This window comes from Triticum aestivum, chromosome 1B, assembly GCF_018294505.1.
Source record: "Triticum aestivum cultivar Chinese Spring chromosome 1B, IWGSC CS RefSeq v2.1, whole genome shotgun sequence".
Taxonomy (NCBI): Eukaryota; Viridiplantae; Streptophyta; class Magnoliopsida; order Poales; family Poaceae; genus Triticum; species Triticum aestivum.
The window spans coordinates 648,913,626-648,932,953 of record NC_057795.1 but is presented as its reverse complement, the minus strand read 5'-3'; the positions used below and the strand labels follow the sequence as shown (position 1 = coordinate 648,932,953).

The following is a 19,328-nucleotide window of genomic DNA, read 5'->3' as shown; positions in this document are numbered from 1 at the left end:
CTACTCGTGCCAACCCTCGACACCTAAACCAAGCTAGACTCAAACTAGTACTGCCCGGGCAACACAATCCTAGCCGGACTCTTCCTACCCCAAATACTAGTACATACTAGGTACTTTCCTAATCTAATTACCGGCAACGCTGACTAGTCCTAACCGTACATAACTAGCACACTTCTAGCCAAATTCAAATTTGTTTGGATTAACCTAACAAGGATCACCTATTTCGGAGACAGCGAAGGAGCAGTCTGTTCGATGAGGAGAAGAGTGGCGGCAAGAAGAAGAAGAAGAAGAAGAGCAAGGAAGGCGGTGATGAAAGGAGTGAGAAGAACAAGGCGAAGGAAAGGAAGAAAAAAGATGCAGAGGCGCACAATAGGTAGAGATAGTAGTTTACATTAGCTTGTCCTGTTATTTGGTTGCAGTTATGTGGGAGTTTGAACTGGCTTTTCTATTTGCTCTGTGCCCCTTGCAACAAACCGGCCGGCTATGGTTTCGTAGGCCTAATATACTATCTTTGGGTTACTGCAATTCAACTGAAATGGAGTAAATTGCAAAAAACATCGACACTTCAGGCTAGGTTTGCAGGAACCACACATTTACGGAATTGTGCCAAAACGCATTATTTTTTTCATAATTTTTTGCAAAAAACACTAGTCGCCGGCTTGGGCCGTTTTGAGCATGATTATGACAGGTGGATCCCGCCAGAAGGGGTGACGTGGCAAAAAAAAAGTCAATTACATCCCGCTACAATCAGTTAGTAATTATTGGGTTGAGCAATTGATTCTTCCCTTTGCATGCTTGTGCTTCATGCAATGTTTTTAGATCCATTTGTGGCGACTTCATCAATCTCAAGATATGTTGGCTCAGTGTTTCATAGGTGCTCATATGGATAGGTTTGCATGCATGTGTTCATAGGAATGAGTGTGCCTGCGTGTTGTGAGCGTCTGCGTCTGTAATATGTTTCTAAAAAAAGAGTATATTAAGGAAACAAATTGTTCGTTGCAAGAGCATTTCTCGTGCACTTTACCTGTTTTACTAACTCTCACAGCAAAACAAACATACTCACCAACTGAATGGAATTAGAGAACAGAAGATCAAAATGATTATTACATAAGCTGTTGCATGCTCAACCCTAAATGACTAGTACGCCATAAGAGAAAAACACATGTAACAAAGTTATGGAAGCAAGCAGGATCAACTCAACTTACAAAAGTAAACTAGAGGACCCAACCCCCATTGGCCTAAATGAGTTGCAAGAACATACTTGTTCTATCGGGCCACAGAAGCGTAACTGTAAGAAGAAAGGAGAACTTGCAAGGACTGTAAGCACAAGAAAACAGTACAACCAAAGCAGGCACATCACAGCGGCTCATTGTCCAGCCACCGCTGACCCATGGCAAATCCTTGTTTAGGCCGGAAGCTGATTGCTGTATGACCACCACCCTACGTACGTAAGAAGCAAATTCATGGTTTTATACTGTCACATCTGCATCCTCTATACATTATAAGTAACATATGTAACGGGGTTTGTATTATGCATAAATATATGTAGAAAGGAGAACGATATACCTTTATTGTCGCAAATGTCATGTGATTGGCATAACCAATTGTAAATCTGCATAGAAAGAATGTATTCCTAATCAAATAACACAAAACTAACATAACTAAAATGTGAAAGCATGTACAATTCTTTTGCTGGCGGGGTGTTGTAATCCCTTGGCAGCATAACATACTGTTGCTAACATATTAATTGTAGACAGAAGGCGCCGACGCGCCTGGCTTTATAGAATAATAGAGCCCTAAACAAAACAACCTTTGTTAAATTATATGCAACATAACCTGTCTTTTGCAAAGTTCTATACGAGTACGAGTTATTCTACAGAAGACATGCCGCCCATCATTGGTGTAGCATTGAGACCTTTATATGCTTTGATGTAACTCCTGGTTTACTGAGTGAGGAGGTTCAGTCAGATTGTAATCACTGGAAAGGGTTAACAATTTTTATGCTTGGTCTAAGAACAAGAAAAGAAAGAGAGAGGAGGATGGCACAATTTAAAGGATAAGAGTCAGATGACTTGACCCTGCAGACTGGCCATCAACATGCCATGCTCTCCAGTCATCAACAATGGAGAAGTTGAAGGATCTTATCCAAGCCTGTGTTCCCAAATGTGGTACCACCATATCATGGTCTCAGCTGCACTCACAGGTCATGATTTTAAGTGGTGGAAAAAATATATATAAAAACACAAATAGGTCCTCTCGCAAGAGAAAAGATAGTTGTATGTTACAACTCGAGAATTCTCCTTTGGTCTTTTCACCTGAACACAAGCGCACGGTAACCCCTGGTGGTGAGGTTGAACTGATACTCTATGCTACTTGGAACGTCGTACGCATAGGGGAATCCTTTGATGCATCTTACCCACGTGCCAATGGTTCCCTATATGCCATACTTTTGTAGTCAATAATCATCACAACATCATTCCAAATAATTTGTAAGCGTATGATGGCAGCCAGTTTAACTTCAGAGCAACAGAAGCATGCATAACCTTACTATGTAGGCATTCTTTGAGGAAGATATTTTTTCCCTTTTTGATGAAATGGAGTTGAATGTCGATTTCATTGAGGAAATCAAGCGTTAAAAATAAAAAATCATAAAGGCCGCTAGCCATTTAGACAAACAGAAAAGATATCAATTGGTTACCTTCTTGATCCTAAGAGCATCTCTAGTCCTGTGATCATTTGCCCAAATGTTAGACAGGTAGTACCGGTAATTCTGCATTTCAGAAAGCAATGTAGACAAATTCACATTAGAGGAACGAGGAATTCATATAATTCAAAAATTCACACTCTATCAAATCTTCTAATGAAGTAACACTCCAGGGATAAGACTAACTTACGAAACAATTGATAGTAGGATGAGGAGATGATTTGCTTAGCTGAAATTGTTCTTCTGACAGAAACCTATTTCTTGAAGTATCATTCTTCACAGGTTTTGGTGCATCATGTACACATCTATCACCCAAGATATATTCTTCGTACAGTTCAGAAATGAGCTGAGAGACCAGTGCATTAATCAAATGGTAGCTACTATACGTGATTTCGGAGAAATAATTTTTCAGTAAAATAAACTTACATTTTCAATGGTATTTATAACCACAGCGCACATTTTATTCATTGGGCTTACATAGTTACCTTCACAATTCTCCATTGCAGCCTTTGAAAAGGAAAAGGAAAAGGAAAACAAGATCCATGATTTTGTCACTGCTCTTTGTTAAAACATATGAATATGGAATTACCTCATATAGTTGATCAGAAATGATTCCAACACCATGACCATATGGTATTCTGGAATTGAAATCATCAAACCTTAAGCCTGTAATAGGGTTGCCAACTAAATAGCCCTGTAAAAAATTGAATTGATAAAACAAAAAGGAAAACATATGATTTCACATTACTTGTGTATCTCTTTTGTTGTTACCATTAAATATATACTATCTAATACTAACGATCATTTGACACCTTGAGATTAATCTCATCTTGCCTTCTTTGTTCGTTTCCTGGAGTAAAGTAAGAACGAAAAGAATGTCATCACATTATGAAGGGATTACTAGGATAAGAGGATCAATGAGAAAAACTTGAAACATGAATTGGCCCATGTCGAAGCTAAATGGTGGAGACATTAGAAATCTAGCTAAGCCAAATAAAGGGAAAGAACAACATTTAACTTTAAGAAATTGTAATTTTTTTATTCCATCAAATTGTTGTCAAGTCTACATTTGGTCCATGAACTTAAAAACGAGGAAAACCTAGCCCCTCGCCGCTTTTAACCAAGACATGACACTGTGACAATGTTTGATTTATAGAAATTTTCTTGTAAAGGTACCACTTGTGTGGTACGCTACGTATAAGTCATAATTAAGTTACTACTCTCACGGTTAAAGAGAATGCGTCATTTTGAATCAGGGTCTAGTCCAAATATTTACTTGGCTACTATATTTATAAATTATCTTATATTGGACATTTGCATTTGCCTTGAAAAATATTTTGACAATATTACAATTTTCTATTTTACAAGGCTATACGGATAAGCAATTGATAGACAAAGTATTCAGATCCTATATATCTAATTAGTTGGTCCCTACAACTTCTATTTATTATTTCAACACGCGCACACCTCATGCATGCCACCTCATCAACCCTACTACATTTATTTCTCTCAACATGCATGCACACATCCCACCTCTCCATGCATGACACCTCATCAAATTCACTATTCTATTTCCCAACATTTCCCACCTCACCATGTATGTCACCTCATTATTCTAACTACTTCTATTTCTCTCAACATACACGCAAAATTCTAATTATATTGTATAAATATTTTATAACTATACAATAATCATATTTCAACCACTACTACTTCTAATTCTCATAACATGCACCCACATCACCGCATACCACCTCATCAACCCCACTACTTATATTTGTCTCAACATGCACGGAAATTGGTAATTATATTCTACAAATATTTTAAAATTATATACTAATCAGCTACAATAGATCATATGTGTTTTTAGTTTCCATTCTCATATTCAAATTCCATCTAGTCTCACCAAAATACATAGCAACTCATTCCCGCAGCAACACATGGGGTATCGTCTAGTTTTTTCAAATTTTGAACCAACACGGATAATTTAAGATACTCTATCATATTGTTGCCTTAAATATGGTTATGCTGTGGTAATCTCACCATAGTTTGCTTAAATGCAAAGAAAAGAGAAAAAATGTCGGGTGGTGAAACGGGAAAGTCTCTAGATCCCAATTTTCATGGAGGGATGATTCCTTCCCAAGAGAGGCTTTACGGATCCATTTCTCATTCGCTCCAGAGGGACGATGAGGCAAACGTTTGCGTCATTCGCTCTGGGAGGCTCAAATGAGCGAACGGAACACCCATGGGGATTGCCACGTGTCACTGTGTTGAGATTCACGCACGGGACAGGACACAACACCAAGCATTCGCAAAAAAACCTTCCCAAAGCATGTCGCTCTATAACATTTCCTATTCTTTTAAAAGAAAAATCGTGGGAGAAATTAAAGTATGGACGAGTCTAGAACAAACGAGAAGTGATTGTGATGTGAGATTTGTGCATATTGTGCACTTTTAAAATCAAAGGTAAAATTTCAATGGTAATTCATTTAGAAGAAAAAAATTGGATGATGAAAATCTGAAAGATTTTAGAACAAAATATAAGTGCTTGTGTTTTGAGGTTTGTGATTATTGTGCATTCTAAATCATAAAGTAAAATGGCAAGAGAAATTCATTTACAAGAACAAACTTTAGATAATTAAAGTAAGGAAGATCCTAGAACAAAGGAGAAGTGCTTGTTTTGAGATTTGTTACTTATGCTTAATCTCAATCATGAAATCTTCTAGATAGTGCATGTGGCAGAACTCAGTGACCAATTGTGCTCGAATTTGCCACCTTTGTATCATCGGGTTGACTTCATCCAATGGTCAACATTCAAAATTATTTGTACACTGTATAATGGTATAAATACAGATAGATTGTCCTGGAGTGTTGCGAGTGTGCAATGCTAACTGGACTGGCCTACTAGGCCTTTTCTTCATTTTCCTGATATATATACGTTGGGGGTTTGGCCAATTTCGTAGGGTGTGGCCCGCCCCTCCCTTACACCATGTTGGATCCGTCTCTGCATGGTAAGAACGGCGTGAGGGCGTATATCCCTTGTTTAAGGCGTTGTTGCGAAAAAGTCAAATTAGTCATAGGTGTTATGTTCATGTTTTGTAATGAGATATTTGGTTGTCTATGCTATGTACTCTAATTGTTGATATGTTTTGCGCCGTTGCATTGCATCAACTTTAATAAAGTAAAACTTTAATAAAGATGTTCTGCCAAAAAAACTTCCATAAAGATGGTGGCGAATGTCGCAATGATGCATGGGCCAGGGGTTCTAATATCATTTATTTATAAAAAGTAGGGAAAATGTTTTGCTTAAATGTGTCTGTGTGGACATGTGGTGATTATCAAAAGGGATCTTGTTTAAGACATGATTTATGTATATTTACATGAAAATGCATCGTGTTATCTAGAGTTACATACCTTGTGAAATGTATTGTGCAATAAGTGGAACAACCTTTCCAGCATATGAAGTTCCTCCAATGTAAAAAGGATTTGAAGCATAGCGTGGGTGATCGCTGAACCACTGCAAATATAGGCATATGACGTAATAAGAAGAGATAAATATTTCAATTATGAAGGGAGACCACAACATGTGTAGCCTTCTTTTCACCTTGTCCAGAAATGTGACAACTTGCCAAGAAGACGATATGTCTCCAACATCGTAACCTTTGGGATCATGAGCATACGAGAATCCAGCGCCAACGGGAGTATCCAAAAAGATGATGCTTGCAATCTGCACACTTGCAGACTAATTAATAACTACTCCCACCGTCCAGAAATAATTGTTGCTCAAACGGATGGATAATTGAAGGAACTGAAACATCTTGTGTGCCAGAGACCTCACCTTGGACCATGAATAGGGGTTATAGACAAGCTGCGGCAAGCTACCGTTATACGGTGCCACCACAAAGTTTATAGGACCTGTGAGAGGAGAAAGCATCAAACAGACAAATTAATTTAAACCGATGGTAAGAAAGACCATATGGAGGGCAACATCTATGCATAGTTAAAAAAACCAAACCGGTGATCGAACCGGCGAGGCCGTCGGTTCAGGTTTTTACTAGTCGGACCACTGTTAATTTGTTTTGTGTATTCGTGTCATAGAAAATAGAGTAAAATACAATCATTTACTTAAATCTAACAAAGAAAGTTGGCTAACCAGGGTGGTTATAGGGCCAAAGCTGCAACATACGCAGCTATATCCAGCATCCATCCTGGGTTTTAATCCCTTTGACCCAGGTTATTTTTTATTTTTGTGAGTGGCACTGGTTCAACTGCCGGTGTTTTGCCTCCGGTTCATGGAAAAAATACGGCCGATTTACACGGGTTTTTACCAGTCCAATTGCAGGTTGGTCTTTTTAGCTTAAAAGCCGGTAAGGTCGCCGGTTTCGATTTTTATCGATCCAGTTTTTTAAACTATGCGTCCATGTCGCCGGAGCTGACAAACTGTTTGACCGAGGGAGTGAGACGTACCGACTTGGAAGACCATGCCGCAGAAGCCCGAGCAGCGGGGGCCGCCGGTGAGCCACAGGATGACGGGGTCGGTGCCGGGGCTCCTCTCCGACTCCACGAAGTAGTAGAAGAGCTCCGTCCCGGTCTCCTCCTCCACGCCCACGTACCTGGATCATCACACCGGCCATGAGATTTCAAGGTCGGAGTCGGACCAGGAATTCACCAAGCTTAGCTGTGGCCTTTGGGGTAGCTAGCTTACCCTGTTTCGAGGTGGAAGGGCAGAGGGCCATCGAATCCTGGCAGGTGGGTAACCACCGCCGGCGCCGGCGTCGACGCCGGGAGACGGGCAACTAGATGCAGCAGCAGTAGCAACGGCAGGACGTGGAAGGACATTTTCTTCCTAGCTTTCTCACTTGTTCGTTTGTTAAAGGTACTGATTGCCTGATTTGGAGCAGATCTGGATCGATCTATGAACTAGCAAGGTAGGTAGTATAGTACGTACAGGTCCCGCTATAATGAAGTGAGAGGAGGGTCTGCTAGTGCCGTACGTTGGTTAGGGGGTCCGGCTCAGGTGCAGTGCATGCAGGGGTCACAGCACAGATGCCATTAGTCAAGCCACATGTGTCTTGGTGGGGCCAGCTAAATGGGTTTTCTATTTATTTATTTACTTTCTCCTACCAATTTTCCCCCATTCTCAATCTTCTCCTTTCTTCCTTCTAGACTAGGGGGCTTCAGATTGGGACAAAGATTGGCACTCCATGTGCAGTCTCTCTGTAAATGAGATTAATAGTAGTACCAAACTAACCATGTTGGTTACCGTCTTCTGGCTTCCAACTTGTATGTGTTGATCCAAGTGCTCAAGTCCATTCAGTAACAAGTTTGTGTTTCTTTCTGTCGACCCTTGTAGTCCAGGCATCGGTTGAAAAAACCGCACGCACGGGAACTGAAACTATACATCGAGGAGCTCTACTGGGGATCTGGCAAACAGGTGTTGCTCCTGGGGCATAGCAAGGGCGGAGTCGATGCGGCTGCTGCGCTCTCGTTGTACTGGTCCGAGCTCAAGGGCAAGGTCGCTGACCTGGCATTGGTTCAGAGTCCATACGGTGGCACCTTCCGACATCCTTCGAGAAGGCCAGATTGCTGACAGGGAGACGAGGAGGATCATGGAACTGATAGTGTGCAATGCAAACTAATCAAGGTCATTCACTGTCTTTGTTCATACCTTAACTAAACTTGAGTTGCTTTCATATCATGCATGTTCTCTGAACCAGTGACCCGCATCGCGCAGGCCGAGCTCCGATCCTCCCGCTACTACCGGTGGCACCCCTGCCGCGCTTCCTGGGACTCCGAGTACGCAGTGTCATTGCTCGCTTCTCTGAAGCTGCCCGTGGTTATATCGCCTTTCTCTTTTTTTTTTAAGACTAGGGTAACTACCAGAGGCATTGTCCTGAGTCTCTACGCTAAACGATAGGGGGCAGTGCTATATGTGGGTCATCTGAAAAGTTATATTGGGTAAGTCGATTTTTGGGCCATTAGATTATGATCCAACGACAGTCCTTCTTTCTTCTTTCTCCAGCTTTGTTTCTCCTCCAACTGTTCACTCTCACGCAAAATCGTTGTAAATTCTCACTTAGCACTGCCCCTACCATTTAGCCAAGATACTGGGGATGATGCCTCTGGTAATGTGTCACCCTAGTCTTAAAAAAGAGCAACACATTGTCATAGCAAACCGGGAAATGTAAAGAAGGCACTAGCAATAGTAGAAGTTACATGGACCCTTCCCTAAAGTCGAAGAGGCATGGGAGTCGCGGTATTAAACACAAATGGGGGCTGATGAGGGAAGGGATCCTGAGTGTGAAACACATGATGCCCAGAAAACATCTATCAATCATAAATTTACAAGTCACTCAATTGTTTTACTTGTATTGCAAAAAAAAATTTGATAGCTTACCAAGTTGACTGCTTGGTACTCCATTGTTTTCCTACTTTGAAAGGTTTGAGTTTGTCGTGAGTTCACTAACCTTTTTTACTCTCACATGTGGAATATTTTTTGCCAAAAAAGGAAAATAAAATAAAATACTAAGGCAACAACGATCAAAACTCAACACAGTATCAAAATGTATTTTTCCATTGAAATGTGAAGGATTGGTTCCTATCCTACATAAGAATAGAAATCCAATCCTACAAACCAAAGGGCTCCATAGAAATTTTTTTCCTTTGAAAATCCTATCCTATGAAATTCCTACAAACCAAAGGAGGCCTAAGGGTGTGTGTCCTTGGTTGAGGGTTCTTGTTTGTTTTATGCTTTATGTTTTTGTTATTCTATTTTCTTCTCTTTTTGATTTTAATTTACTTTTTATATATTTAAATTCATGAACATTTATTAAAAGTGCGAACATTTAAAAAAACCAGAACATGTTTTGAGATTCATCAATATTTTTCAATTTTTTTTAATATTCTTAAAGTTCATGAAAAAATTTAATTGTGATCTCTATTTCAATTTTGTGAATAGTTTTTGAAATCCATGATTTAAAAAAAAATTGTGGAATACTTTTTAAAATATAAGGTTTCTAAAGTTGCAGCAGTTTTACAAATCCAAGAGTTTCAAAATCCATCTACATCTTTTGGTTTAACAAACTTTTGCCAAATAAAATGATAGCCACCTTCTTATAAGATATCAGTGGAGCATGCCGGGAAAATATGCTAAGCGAGTCAGTGGACCAGGGAGCAGAGTTGAGTGAGCTCCCAAGGAGCTCCCATATGAGTATTATAGTAGATATTTATGCTTTTGGTGTGGAATAGGAGCTCCCAAGGAGCTCGCACAACAACCGATGTTTGACATCGAAGCCGAAATGTGAACATTTTCATATTTTAAATCATGAACTTCTTAAAAAGTTTTGAATATTTTTTAAATCCCATAACATATTTTGAAATCCATGAACATTTTTAAAATTTTGAATATTCTTAAAGCTCATGGATTAAAAAAGTTGAACTTTATTTCAAATTTGTGATTATTTTTAAAAATCCATGAATATTTATGAAATTTGAAACATTTTTAAAAATTGTGATCATTTTAAAAATCCAAGAGTTTTTTAAATCCATTAACATCTTTTGGTTTAACAAACTTTTCAAAATAAAATGATAGCTGCATTTTTATAAGATATCAATGGAGCATGTCAGAAAAAAAATGCTAAGCAAGTGAGTGGACCAGGGAGCCGAGCTGAGTCTTGAGCCACCCCATGCGAGTGTTATAGTAGCAATTCCATGGTTTCGGTGTGGAATAGGAGCACGCAAGAGGCTCACACAATGACCAGCGATTGACATCGACCTGAAATGTGAACATTTTCATTTCATTTATGAACATTTTAAAAAATTGTGATCATTTTTTAAAATCCCAGAACATATTTTGAACTTTTATGAACAATTTTTGAAAATCATGAATATTCTTTAAGTTCATGAAAATTATTAAAGTTTGTAAAATTAAATTAAACTTGTGAACTTTATTTCAATTTTGTGAATATTTTTTTGATCCCTGAATATTTTAAAAATATTTAAACTTTTAAAATTTTATTTTTTTTAATTTGCCATAGTTTTATAAATCGAATAGTTTTTAAAGTCCGTGAACATCTTTTGATCTAACAAAAAAGTTCAAAAGAAACGGTAGCCACCTTTCTATAAGATAGCAATGGAGTTGCCGGAAGAATAATGTTAAGCAAGCGAGTGGATCATGGAACCGAGCTGAGTTAGTGGGAGCTTCGTGGGCTGATCCATGTGAGCGTTCATGCCGCGATTTAATGGTTTTGGGTGTGGTATAGGAGCCCCGAAGGGGCCCACACAACGACCAGTGGTTGAAATTGAGGCTGAAATGTGGGACACCATGGCCAAAGGTTGACCATGCCACACATCGAGCAACTCGATTCTCCTCCCATAACATATAATATCTCTAGCAGCAGCCCAACACGATATACGAACGGAAAACACACCACTAGAACGTAATTAAAGGCCAAGCTAACGCAGATAATGAAACCAAAACGAGACAACCGACCATAGTAACCTGCTAGGGAAAAAAAGACAATTCCACAAGTAAAGACCAGTGGGGCCAAGTGCACTTAACCTCTAGTATGTACTAATGAATTGGTGTGTGGATCAAAAAAGACACACATAAACTTTGTAAAACATGTCTGAGTCTGAATTGAAAGCAGATACTTATCCAATTCGATGGCCAAAGAACACTTGTCCGTCACCCATGTGAAAACTTTTCTGCATAAATGGATGAACGACAAATACCATAAGCGTGGAAACAAAATTGCCGTGAGAAGCATACAATTACCAAATTCATTCTTACTAAACATGACTTGCAGAAGGCGCAGAACGACGTACAGAGTCAGTGGCGGTTCCAGGACCCAGGTGGTGGGGGGGGGGGGGGGGGGCTGGGCCTGGGGCGGGAAGATGAATTGCTTCGTTACTGTAGCATTTTTGCACACTGGAGTGGCACTGCAGCAGCCTGGGGCCCTGGGCTTGGCCCAATCATAGGTCCGCCCTTGTATAGAGTGTGCAGACACCATTGACCTTGTCAGTTGTGGAACTCCTTATGCTCACGAAACCCTAATCGTATCCTCCAATTGCACAAACTCCACCCCCACTAGGTGATTGATGTCCTAGTTGATGTCGGCGTTGGCACGTGCGAGTTTTCGGCTATGTTGGAATTGGACAAGTGGTTGCTCGAAGGCATATTCGAGGCCATTCTCCGACCAGTCTGACTTGATGCGTCGGATTTGGGAAGCATGAGGAAAATCCCCCGCAGACTCATCACAAAGACGAGGGCTATGTTGCTCATGCCGGCCCTGTTCACCGGCTCAGAAAAGCCCTATGCGACGGTGCATTCCAGATTCGATGGATCTTCGGTGCACGCCTTGGCGTTGCTGGTTTTCTGATGGTAAGCGGTTTCATCGGCATCTACAAGGGCCTCCATAGACCAAGCACTTTTTCCTTTACCCGGAGTGTCTTCTGCAAAATCTCAGCACATTTGTATTCTCTCGGGCTCTCTTACTGTATCAACATGGATCAATCGTAGCATTGTTGATTATGAATCAATTTAGTCGCTGCCAAACCGGACGGTGGTGCGGTACCCCGCGGAAAAATTCCAAAACTCCCGCCAGCCACGGCTGGTTTCCTGGTGCCTACCATTCCGCCCACGTCATCGATCCGCGGCAACGGCCTCTCCACCAATCAGCGCGCACCTCCTCCCCGCTATATACCCTCCCCACCCCCGCCTCTGTTCCCATCTGCAATTCCCCACCTCCCAGCGAAACACCTCTCCCTCTCCCACCTCCGAAGCAGCAGCAGCCATGGCCCCCAAGGCAGACAAGAAGCCGGCGGCGGAGAACAAGGTCGAGAAGGCGGCGGAGAAGGCCCCCGCGGGCAAGAAGCCCAAGGCCGAGAAGCGGCTGCCGGCGGGCAAGACGGCGGCCAAGGAGGGCGAGGCGAAGACGAGGGGCCGGAAGAAGGGCAGCAAGGCCAAGAAGAGCGTGGAGACGTACAAGATCTACATCTTCAAGGTGCTGAAGCAGGTGCACCCGGACATCGGCATCTCCTCCAAGGCCATGTCCATCATGAACTCCTTCATCAACGACATCTTCGAGAAGCTCGCCGGGGAGTCGGCCAAGCTCGCCCGCTACAACAAGAAGCCGACCATTACCTCCCGCGAGATCCAGACCTCCGTCCGCCTCGTCCTCCCCGGCGAGCTCGCCAAGCACGCCGTCTCCGAGGGCACCAAGGCCGTCACCAAGTTCACCTCCTCCTAGACTGATGCGTCCGTCGCCTCTAGTTGGTATCTGTATCTGTAGTGTCGACTCTGCTTGTCACTCTGCAAGTAGTGCTGGTAGTCTGTGTGCTGGGTGCTCGCCAACGCTTCGTTGGCTGATTGGCTGTAGGAACTGAAGTTGTTGCATTTGGCAGACTGATATCTATCTAGAACTGAACTTGTGGTGGTACTATATCTGTATCCGTGATGGTCTGACTGATGCTTGCTTGTCTACTCTTCTGAAATGTTTGGCCATTTGTATTTTAGTTGTTCAAACCGTGTTGCTATCTGTGAGCAGTACTGCATCACTGTTAATTTATGGGGCGGTGATCTGCGCTGGCGCACCGGCCCAACTGTTGGGCCGGTCGAACGCCAACCGTCCGATGTAGCGAGCCGGAACCGTCCGATCTGGCAACTCAACCCCCGACTCGTTCTTCCTTCGGTCAAAGCTTTCAGAAAAAAATCTCCCACCCATCCTCCTTCCACCGTTGTGTGTGCGCTCCCGGCGAGCTCGCCGCTCCCCCCCCCCCCCTCCCGCCCCCGCGATTGCAGCGTCTGGTCCCCGTCGTCGAGCTCGGCGCAGGCGTCGCCATCTCTGCTAGCCTCCATCGACATGCATCGTACCTACAGAACTCCGGTGGTCGGTTGAAGCAAAACGAACAACGCTTCCAGCAAAATCTAACAACGCTTCCAGCAAAATCGAACAACGGTTCCAACAAAACCAAACTTAGGCCCCAGCAAAAACAACATGAAACATTTGAGAGCTCTGCAGCCGATGAAGCAAAAAATTATATCTATTCCAGCAAAGAAATTCATCGGTTCCAGCAAAAAACAAAAATTTGGTTCACCAAAAAAAGACGCATCAGCAAAAACGGCCACTCCCTCTTGCAACACCCCCGGTCACCGGTTGTAGCTCCGGCGTACATGGTTGCAACTCCCGGCGTTTGAACGACATTGGATGCAGCCCTCCTCGCCGCTGGATGCAGCTTCCTCCTGTGAGCTGTCAACCTTGCAGCACGTCCACCAACTGCTTCCAGCAAATCGGGACACCGGTTCCAGCAAAAAACGAAAAGAGTTCATCAAATCGAATGGGGATGGTAGCAAAAAAGAAAGGGGTTGTAGCAAAAAAAGTGGGTGGATCCAGCAAAAAAATAACCTGGTTCCAGCAATCCCCGGCTCCAGCACAAACTCGTCGCCCCCGCGGCTGATTGCAGGTTGGTCATGGCGACTAGCGAAGCTCTGGCTGCGGTTGCCATGGAGAGGGCGTGCGTCCAGTTACCGCGGACAAGGCGACGAGCAAGCCCCTGGCCGTGGACGGCCATGGAGAGGGATGCATCCGGTGCGGGTGATCTGCACACGATTCAAAATGAGGCGCATCCAGTGGCCGGCAGTCATGGCGACGACCGCGCCCCCGGCTGTTGGTGGATGGGGAAGGAGATGCGAGTGGATATGGAAGCGAAGGGATAAGGTCGCGGGCGGTGCATGGGCCCCAACAGCCACGCGTTTGATCCCCTGTGTGGAAGACGTGGCTAAACAGCGGTTCGATCGCTAATCATCCAACGACCCGCGCGTGACCGGCCGAAGCTTCGGCCGGTCCGCCGGCTACAACCGTTTCCCTAATTTATGGGAGTTGCTGAACGCCCGTTGACGCTTCGGTTGGCTCGGAAGAACTGAATTCTGTGATGCAAACCAAGATTTGGAAATGATGGCGCATTTCTGTGTCAGCGATTTAATTTCTACGGAGGGAGTACTTGAACTAAAAGGCAAATGCAAGTTGTTTTTGAGGAAATTGAAATGTGAGTTGCTGCTGTCCAATTGTAACTAAACAAGATGTGGCTCTAGAGCGATGCTTCTTCGTGTTATCGCTTTGCTGTCAACTGAAGAATTACATGCTGACTTGTTGTAACCATGTTATCCCACTGTAAGAACTGTGCTGGAATTGGAGTGTTGATGTCAGAGAGATTTTGATTTCAGATTCCTTAGATACTACGTACCAAATTCTTGGGCAGTTGCAATTAGTGTGTTCTTGGATTCAAATCTAACCTTTTGCAGCACGAATCAAGCAAACGCCGCTGCGCCCATTCCCTCGTACATAAAACTTACCTATGCACATGAAAAAGAGGCTATTACAGTAGAAAATATTTTGCATTGAGTGGCAGACATCACATTGCACGGGAAGAACTCGTACAGATTAATAAAATTATCCGACGACAGGATTTGATAAAATCGACCACAACAACTCGAATGTGTGGCAGAGAGTTTCAGGGGTAGAAGCGGCGCATACACCTGTTATCAATACAACCGCCGAATAATATCCAGATCATATATATACAACCCAAAATCCATCAAATAGTGTGGTCTGCACCTCACTTATAAGCTACTCCAAACAGCTACTGTCCACTCTGCTACCTCTGTAAGCAGGACATGCTCATGTAGATCCTGCATTCTTCAACCTGTGTCAGATTGCCATGCTGGCCGAGATAGTTGTGGTGGTACTGTGTCTGTATCCGTGATGGTCTGGCTGATGTTTGCTTGTCTACTCTTCTGAAACGTTTGGCCATTTGAATTTTAGTTGTTCAACTCTGGTTATCTGGTTATTACTGAATTTATGGGAATAGCTGAATGCCTGCTTAAGCATCGGCATGCTCGCTGGCGCATAAGAACTGAATTCTGTGACGCAAACAGATATTCAGAAATAATGATTCATTTCTGTGCCACTCATTTGATTTTTACTAGGTAATTGAACTAAATAGTTTGGTTTCACAGGAATTCAGTTTGCTGCAGCATGCAAACAAGTCAGGTGCATCTATTGACGTAAAAACCTGAACTGAAATGCATGCTACCTGTTTTCTTTTTCAGAAAGGAAATGCATGATGCCTGTGGCTTCACCTGAATAAAATAGCAGAAGAAGCATTAGTAAGCCCCAGCCCAGGGACATTGCTTACCTTGTAACAAATCTGGGTGAGGAAATAAACATCTTCAGGTCGATCGATTTCACCGCTAAAATTTTGCAAGCCAAGATATATGTTAATTTACCGACCCAACATCGGCCACAGATACAAATTGCTACTATCGATGCCATAAGCATTAGTGAACCCCAGCCATTGGACAAGGCAGGCAAACAACAAAGACGTCAGGATGACCCGGCAAAAACAGCAGCAAAAATTATATGCAAAAACACATGAAGCTGCATTCTATGCCATCACAGATGTTCCTTATTCTGCCTTTGCTGGCATCTCCATGGGTTCTCCCTATCTTAATGAAACTGGACTAACGACGAAAGGACAATCGAGGCCCCTAATACAGGTCGCCCTCCTTGTGGGTGTGCATGACGCAGTCCGACTTGGGGTACGACACGCAGGTCGGCATGTAGCCTTCCTCCTGCTGCGCGTCGTCCAGGAACGAACCGTCCGACTGGTCCACCGTGCCGCAATCGATCTTGCCGGCGCAGGTGGAGCATGCCCCCAGGTGGCACGAGTTGGGCAGCTCCACGCTGGCGTCTCCGCGGCATCCAAGATGCAGGTGTCGTCCAGTGTCGAAATCGTGCTCCTGCCCTTCCAGGGTCACCAGCTTCACCTCGTAGACGGCCATAGCAGAGATATCCAGCTTCCTGGAGGAGGACTTCAGGCTCAGAACCTGCAGCACGCCTCGGCTGAAGATGCTTAGAGACCAAGGGCGGCTCTTGGCCGCTTTCTAGGAGGCATCGGTTTTCCGAACATTGCTGAAGAGTCCGCAGGGAGGTTGCAAACCTGCTGGTTGACATCTTGAAACCTACAGTTATAAGACCCAAAGAAGCAAGTCAGTGATCTGAATCAACACGTACCAACTTAAGCAAAGGTAAGGTAAAAATATATAACTGGAGTCCTCATTATCTAATGCAACTCCCAGCACAAGAAGGTATACATTCAGTCTGATGCTATTCTACCAATAGCAACGGAAAAGCACCCGTCGTTTTCGACATGAGTGTATCCTATACCCTATTACCCTATCTCTACTTTACTGCTCCTAGTAGGGAATCACTTGCAAAGAAGGTTTTAACTGGTCAAATGAGCACTCTCAGTACATCATAAATGGAGCACACACAAAAGAAGCATAGCCTAAACAGTAGGCCTGAATGTTTTATGGAGGTTATTTAGCTCTAGAATACACCTACGAGGAGAGGCTATTTCATAAACATGTCAGTTAATTTGATGGGATACACATGTAACACATTCACCACTATGAAAATCAATATTGTTGTAGGAACAGCCACATGCAAAAGCAAAACCGAGGAGATCAGGAAACCAATTCTTTTCGCAGGTCGGAAACAGTTAAAACATAATCATGGACAGAGAGTTAACTGTTGTGCTCCTCATGGTTTAACACTCAAAACAACGCTTGTTCTTGTGAAGATTTATAACCGGCTTTATCGCAAACCAGCCACATCATACCAACCAGTAAAAATGTTAAACTGAATATTCTCAGTTTGAGGGTTAATCAACAGATGGCGGCCTGACTCAATGCGGTGGGTATATGACTTAAAGACTCTTCGTTGGCAATACTCCCCACAAACTAGGCATGCATACACAATCAAATTTGTTAAAGAGATTGAGCAGAACTTCTCAAAGTCAAAATCGAGGACCACGAAGTTTTCGGAATCTCGGATGGATGCGTGAGTGCTCACTTGCTGCTCCAAAACGGGCAAGCTGAGTAGTGTGCGTCATTTGGAATGGTCGAGATACCACTACAACAACTACGCAGGAGATGGCGACGGGGCATGAGGCTGTCACCATTTCACCGTATGCGCAGTCCGTCCACCCTGTGTAGAATGGACGAAAAGACAAAATGATTGTCTCACGTATATGAATACCTAAATTAGTCGAAACCTATTCTTATTAATTGACGAACCATTATGACTTGCATAATGGAAGGGATAATAAAGTGTAATCCTTGGTTGTACATGATTTGTTCTAACCATGCATTGCATGGAATGGAGGGAATCATATTCCTATGTAGTCTTGCGTACTGAAATAAACATAAGGCACATGTCATGCGTTCATTCAATTTAAATAAATTTCAGAGATGCAATATTTACCTACAAACGTGACCAACAAGTGACCTATGCAGGAAGAAAGCACAAATAGCAATTGCAATCTGCCGCAAATCGTCAAGTAGCTTGCGGCCGAATCTGACAAAATGAGAAACCAATATACTTAAATTTCACCCAGTACAATAACTTAGCAGAAACAGGTTAATTTGCGAGATATAATCAGGGATGACATAGTTACCTGCTACTCATCACTGTCGAAGGAAACAAAGCAGGGGGGGACTTGTTCTTGATCCAGCGGGCATCGGCCAGAGATGGCACCGCAGCTTTGGCCGCAGCCCGCACAGCGCGTACACGACCTGGAGGCACAACGTCGTGTAGTGTTTCATCGGCGCTCGGGGAAGCTTCGGGTCGATGCTTCATCCGCATTTCATCGCCCTGTCCAAAACGATGGTGGTAATGACATGGGGCCGGTACGACGTGTGTCGACGGCAGGTGCTTCAAATTCATCCCTCCAGCAAACTGATTTTCCGAGGGCACCTAGAGCAGGGGCGCTGGTTACGGTGAAGACTACAGGAATGGAGCAGATCCGTTCCTTAAAAGGAAGATTAACTCCATCTTTTATTCTAGTGTTTGCTTAGTGGAGAAGATGAAGAGGATCTGGTGCAGAATAATAGCCAAGTCGTGAAAAGACCCCTGTTTCAAAAGAAAATAAAATCCCTTAGTATTTCCAATCTGCATTTCAAATTTCAATATAACTTACTTTTTTTTTTCTCTGAGAGGCATAGCTCCCCTCTCTGCCCTCGCCCCTGAACCCTAACCCTATCCTATACCTTATACTAAACCGTACACTCATTCTCTACTCTACTGCTACTCGCTGATGGCTGTCCCGAGGGAAATGCTTATAAATCGGACGGTGCGGGACAAAAAAGATAGGCGCATCTCATCTCACCCGTAGCAGCAGCAGCCGGTCGGCCGGCGTCCCTCCCGCTCGACCGCGCCCGCCGTCAATGCACTCGCCGCCGGCGTGGGGGTCTACGTAGACGCGCCGATGAGAAAGCCCAACGCTCCTCCTCCTCCCACGGTGGCCGGCCGTCGGCAGTCGCCTCCTCCCCATGCTCACTAACCTTGACCTGAACCTACGGTCCGCACGGGATGACGCGACGAGGTTGGACGGGAGGAGGAGAGAATATGCCTCGTCTTCATGGAGAGCCACGGCGGCGGAGGCGGCGGCACTCCGGCCGGCGACGGATTTGGGGAGGAGACGCAGGTCGATGCAAGAGAGGAGTACAGTGGCGCGTCTCCTATACATACAGCCGCGGACGTGGGCCCAAAGAGATGCCGGCCCA

At 43.7% G+C, this 19,328-nt stretch overlaps 3 protein-coding genes across 6 annotated transcripts; 1 reads left to right on the top strand and 2 right to left on the bottom strand.

Moving 5' to 3' along the window:
• Positions 1-1,056: 1,056 nt before the first annotated feature.
• LOC123145267 (serine carboxypeptidase-like 18) lies at positions 1,057-7,616 on the bottom strand. 4 transcript variants are annotated; one of them, XM_044564641.1, is made up of 14 exons: positions 7,410-7,616; positions 7,172-7,317; positions 6,543-6,619; positions 6,309-6,431; positions 6,119-6,221; positions 3,517-3,554; positions 3,294-3,398; positions 3,131-3,211; positions 2,895-3,050; positions 2,699-2,770; positions 2,316-2,434; positions 2,078-2,191; positions 1,567-1,612; positions 1,057-1,440 (listed from the first exon to the last, which is right to left on the bottom strand). In XM_044564641.1, exons 1-12 carry the CDS (start codon positions 7,541-7,543, stop codon positions 2,188-2,190), a joined length of 1,158 nt encoding a protein of 385 aa, XP_044420576.1. In that variant the 5' UTR covers positions 7,544-7,616; the 3' UTR covers positions 1,057-1,440; positions 1,567-1,612; positions 2,078-2,187. The 4 variants fall into 4 exon arrangements, with proteins under 4 accessions (XP_044420576.1, XP_044420587.1, XP_044420579.1 ...); XM_044564652.1 differs by lacking the exon at positions 2,316-2,434; XM_044564644.1 differs by lacking the exon at positions 2,316-2,434 and having other exon boundaries at positions 1,567-2,191.
• A 4,812-nt stretch (positions 7,617-12,428) lies between these two features.
• On the top strand, positions 12,429-13,146 carry LOC123145258 (histone H2B.2-like). Its single transcript, XM_044564631.1, has one exon. The coding sequence runs from the start codon at positions 12,499-12,501 to the stop codon at positions 12,952-12,954; it is 456 nt and encodes a 151-aa protein (XP_044420566.1). The 5' UTR covers positions 12,429-12,498; the 3' UTR covers positions 12,955-13,146.
• Positions 13,147-16,591: 3,445 nt separating this feature from the next.
• Positions 16,592-19,241, bottom strand: LOC123098506 (uncharacterized). The gene is made up of 4 exons (XM_044520535.1): positions 18,932-19,241; positions 18,221-18,675; positions 18,028-18,120; positions 16,592-16,724 (listed from the first exon to the last, which is right to left on the bottom strand). Exons 2-4 carry the CDS (start codon positions 18,487-18,489, stop codon positions 16,616-16,618), a joined length of 471 nt encoding a protein of 156 aa, XP_044376470.1. The 5' UTR covers positions 18,490-18,675; positions 18,932-19,241; the 3' UTR covers positions 16,592-16,615.
• Between the last annotated feature and the right edge of the window lie 87 nt (positions 19,242-19,328).

Coding starts and splice junctions, on each gene's coding strand:
- LOC123145267 (XM_044564641.1), bottom strand. CDS start 7,543: ATGTCCTTCCACGTCCTGCCGTTGCTACTGCTGCTGCATCTAGTTGCC. Junction 3,212..3,293: donor TTTCTGATCAACTATATGAG/GTAATTCCATAT, acceptor TCCTTTTCAAAG/GCTGCAATGGAGAATTGTGA. Junction 3,051..3,130: donor TTATAAATACCATTGAAAAT/GTAAGTTTATTT, acceptor CTGGTCTCTCAG/CTCATTTCTGAACTGTACGA.
- LOC123145258 (XM_044564631.1), top strand. CDS start 12,499: ATGGCCCCCAAGGCAGACAAGAAGCCGGCGGCGGAGAACAAGGTCGAG.
- LOC123098506 (XM_044520535.1), bottom strand. CDS start 18,489: ATGAATTTGAAGCACCTGCCGTCGACACACGTCGTACCGGCCCCATGT. Junction 18,121..18,220: donor TCGACAGTGATGAGTAGCAG/GTAACTATGTCA, acceptor TCATTTTGTCAG/ATTCGGCCGCAAGCTACTTG. Junction 16,725..18,027: donor CTTGTTGGTCACGTTTGTAG/GTAAATATTGCA, acceptor TTATAACTGTAG/GTTTCAAGATGTCAACCAGC.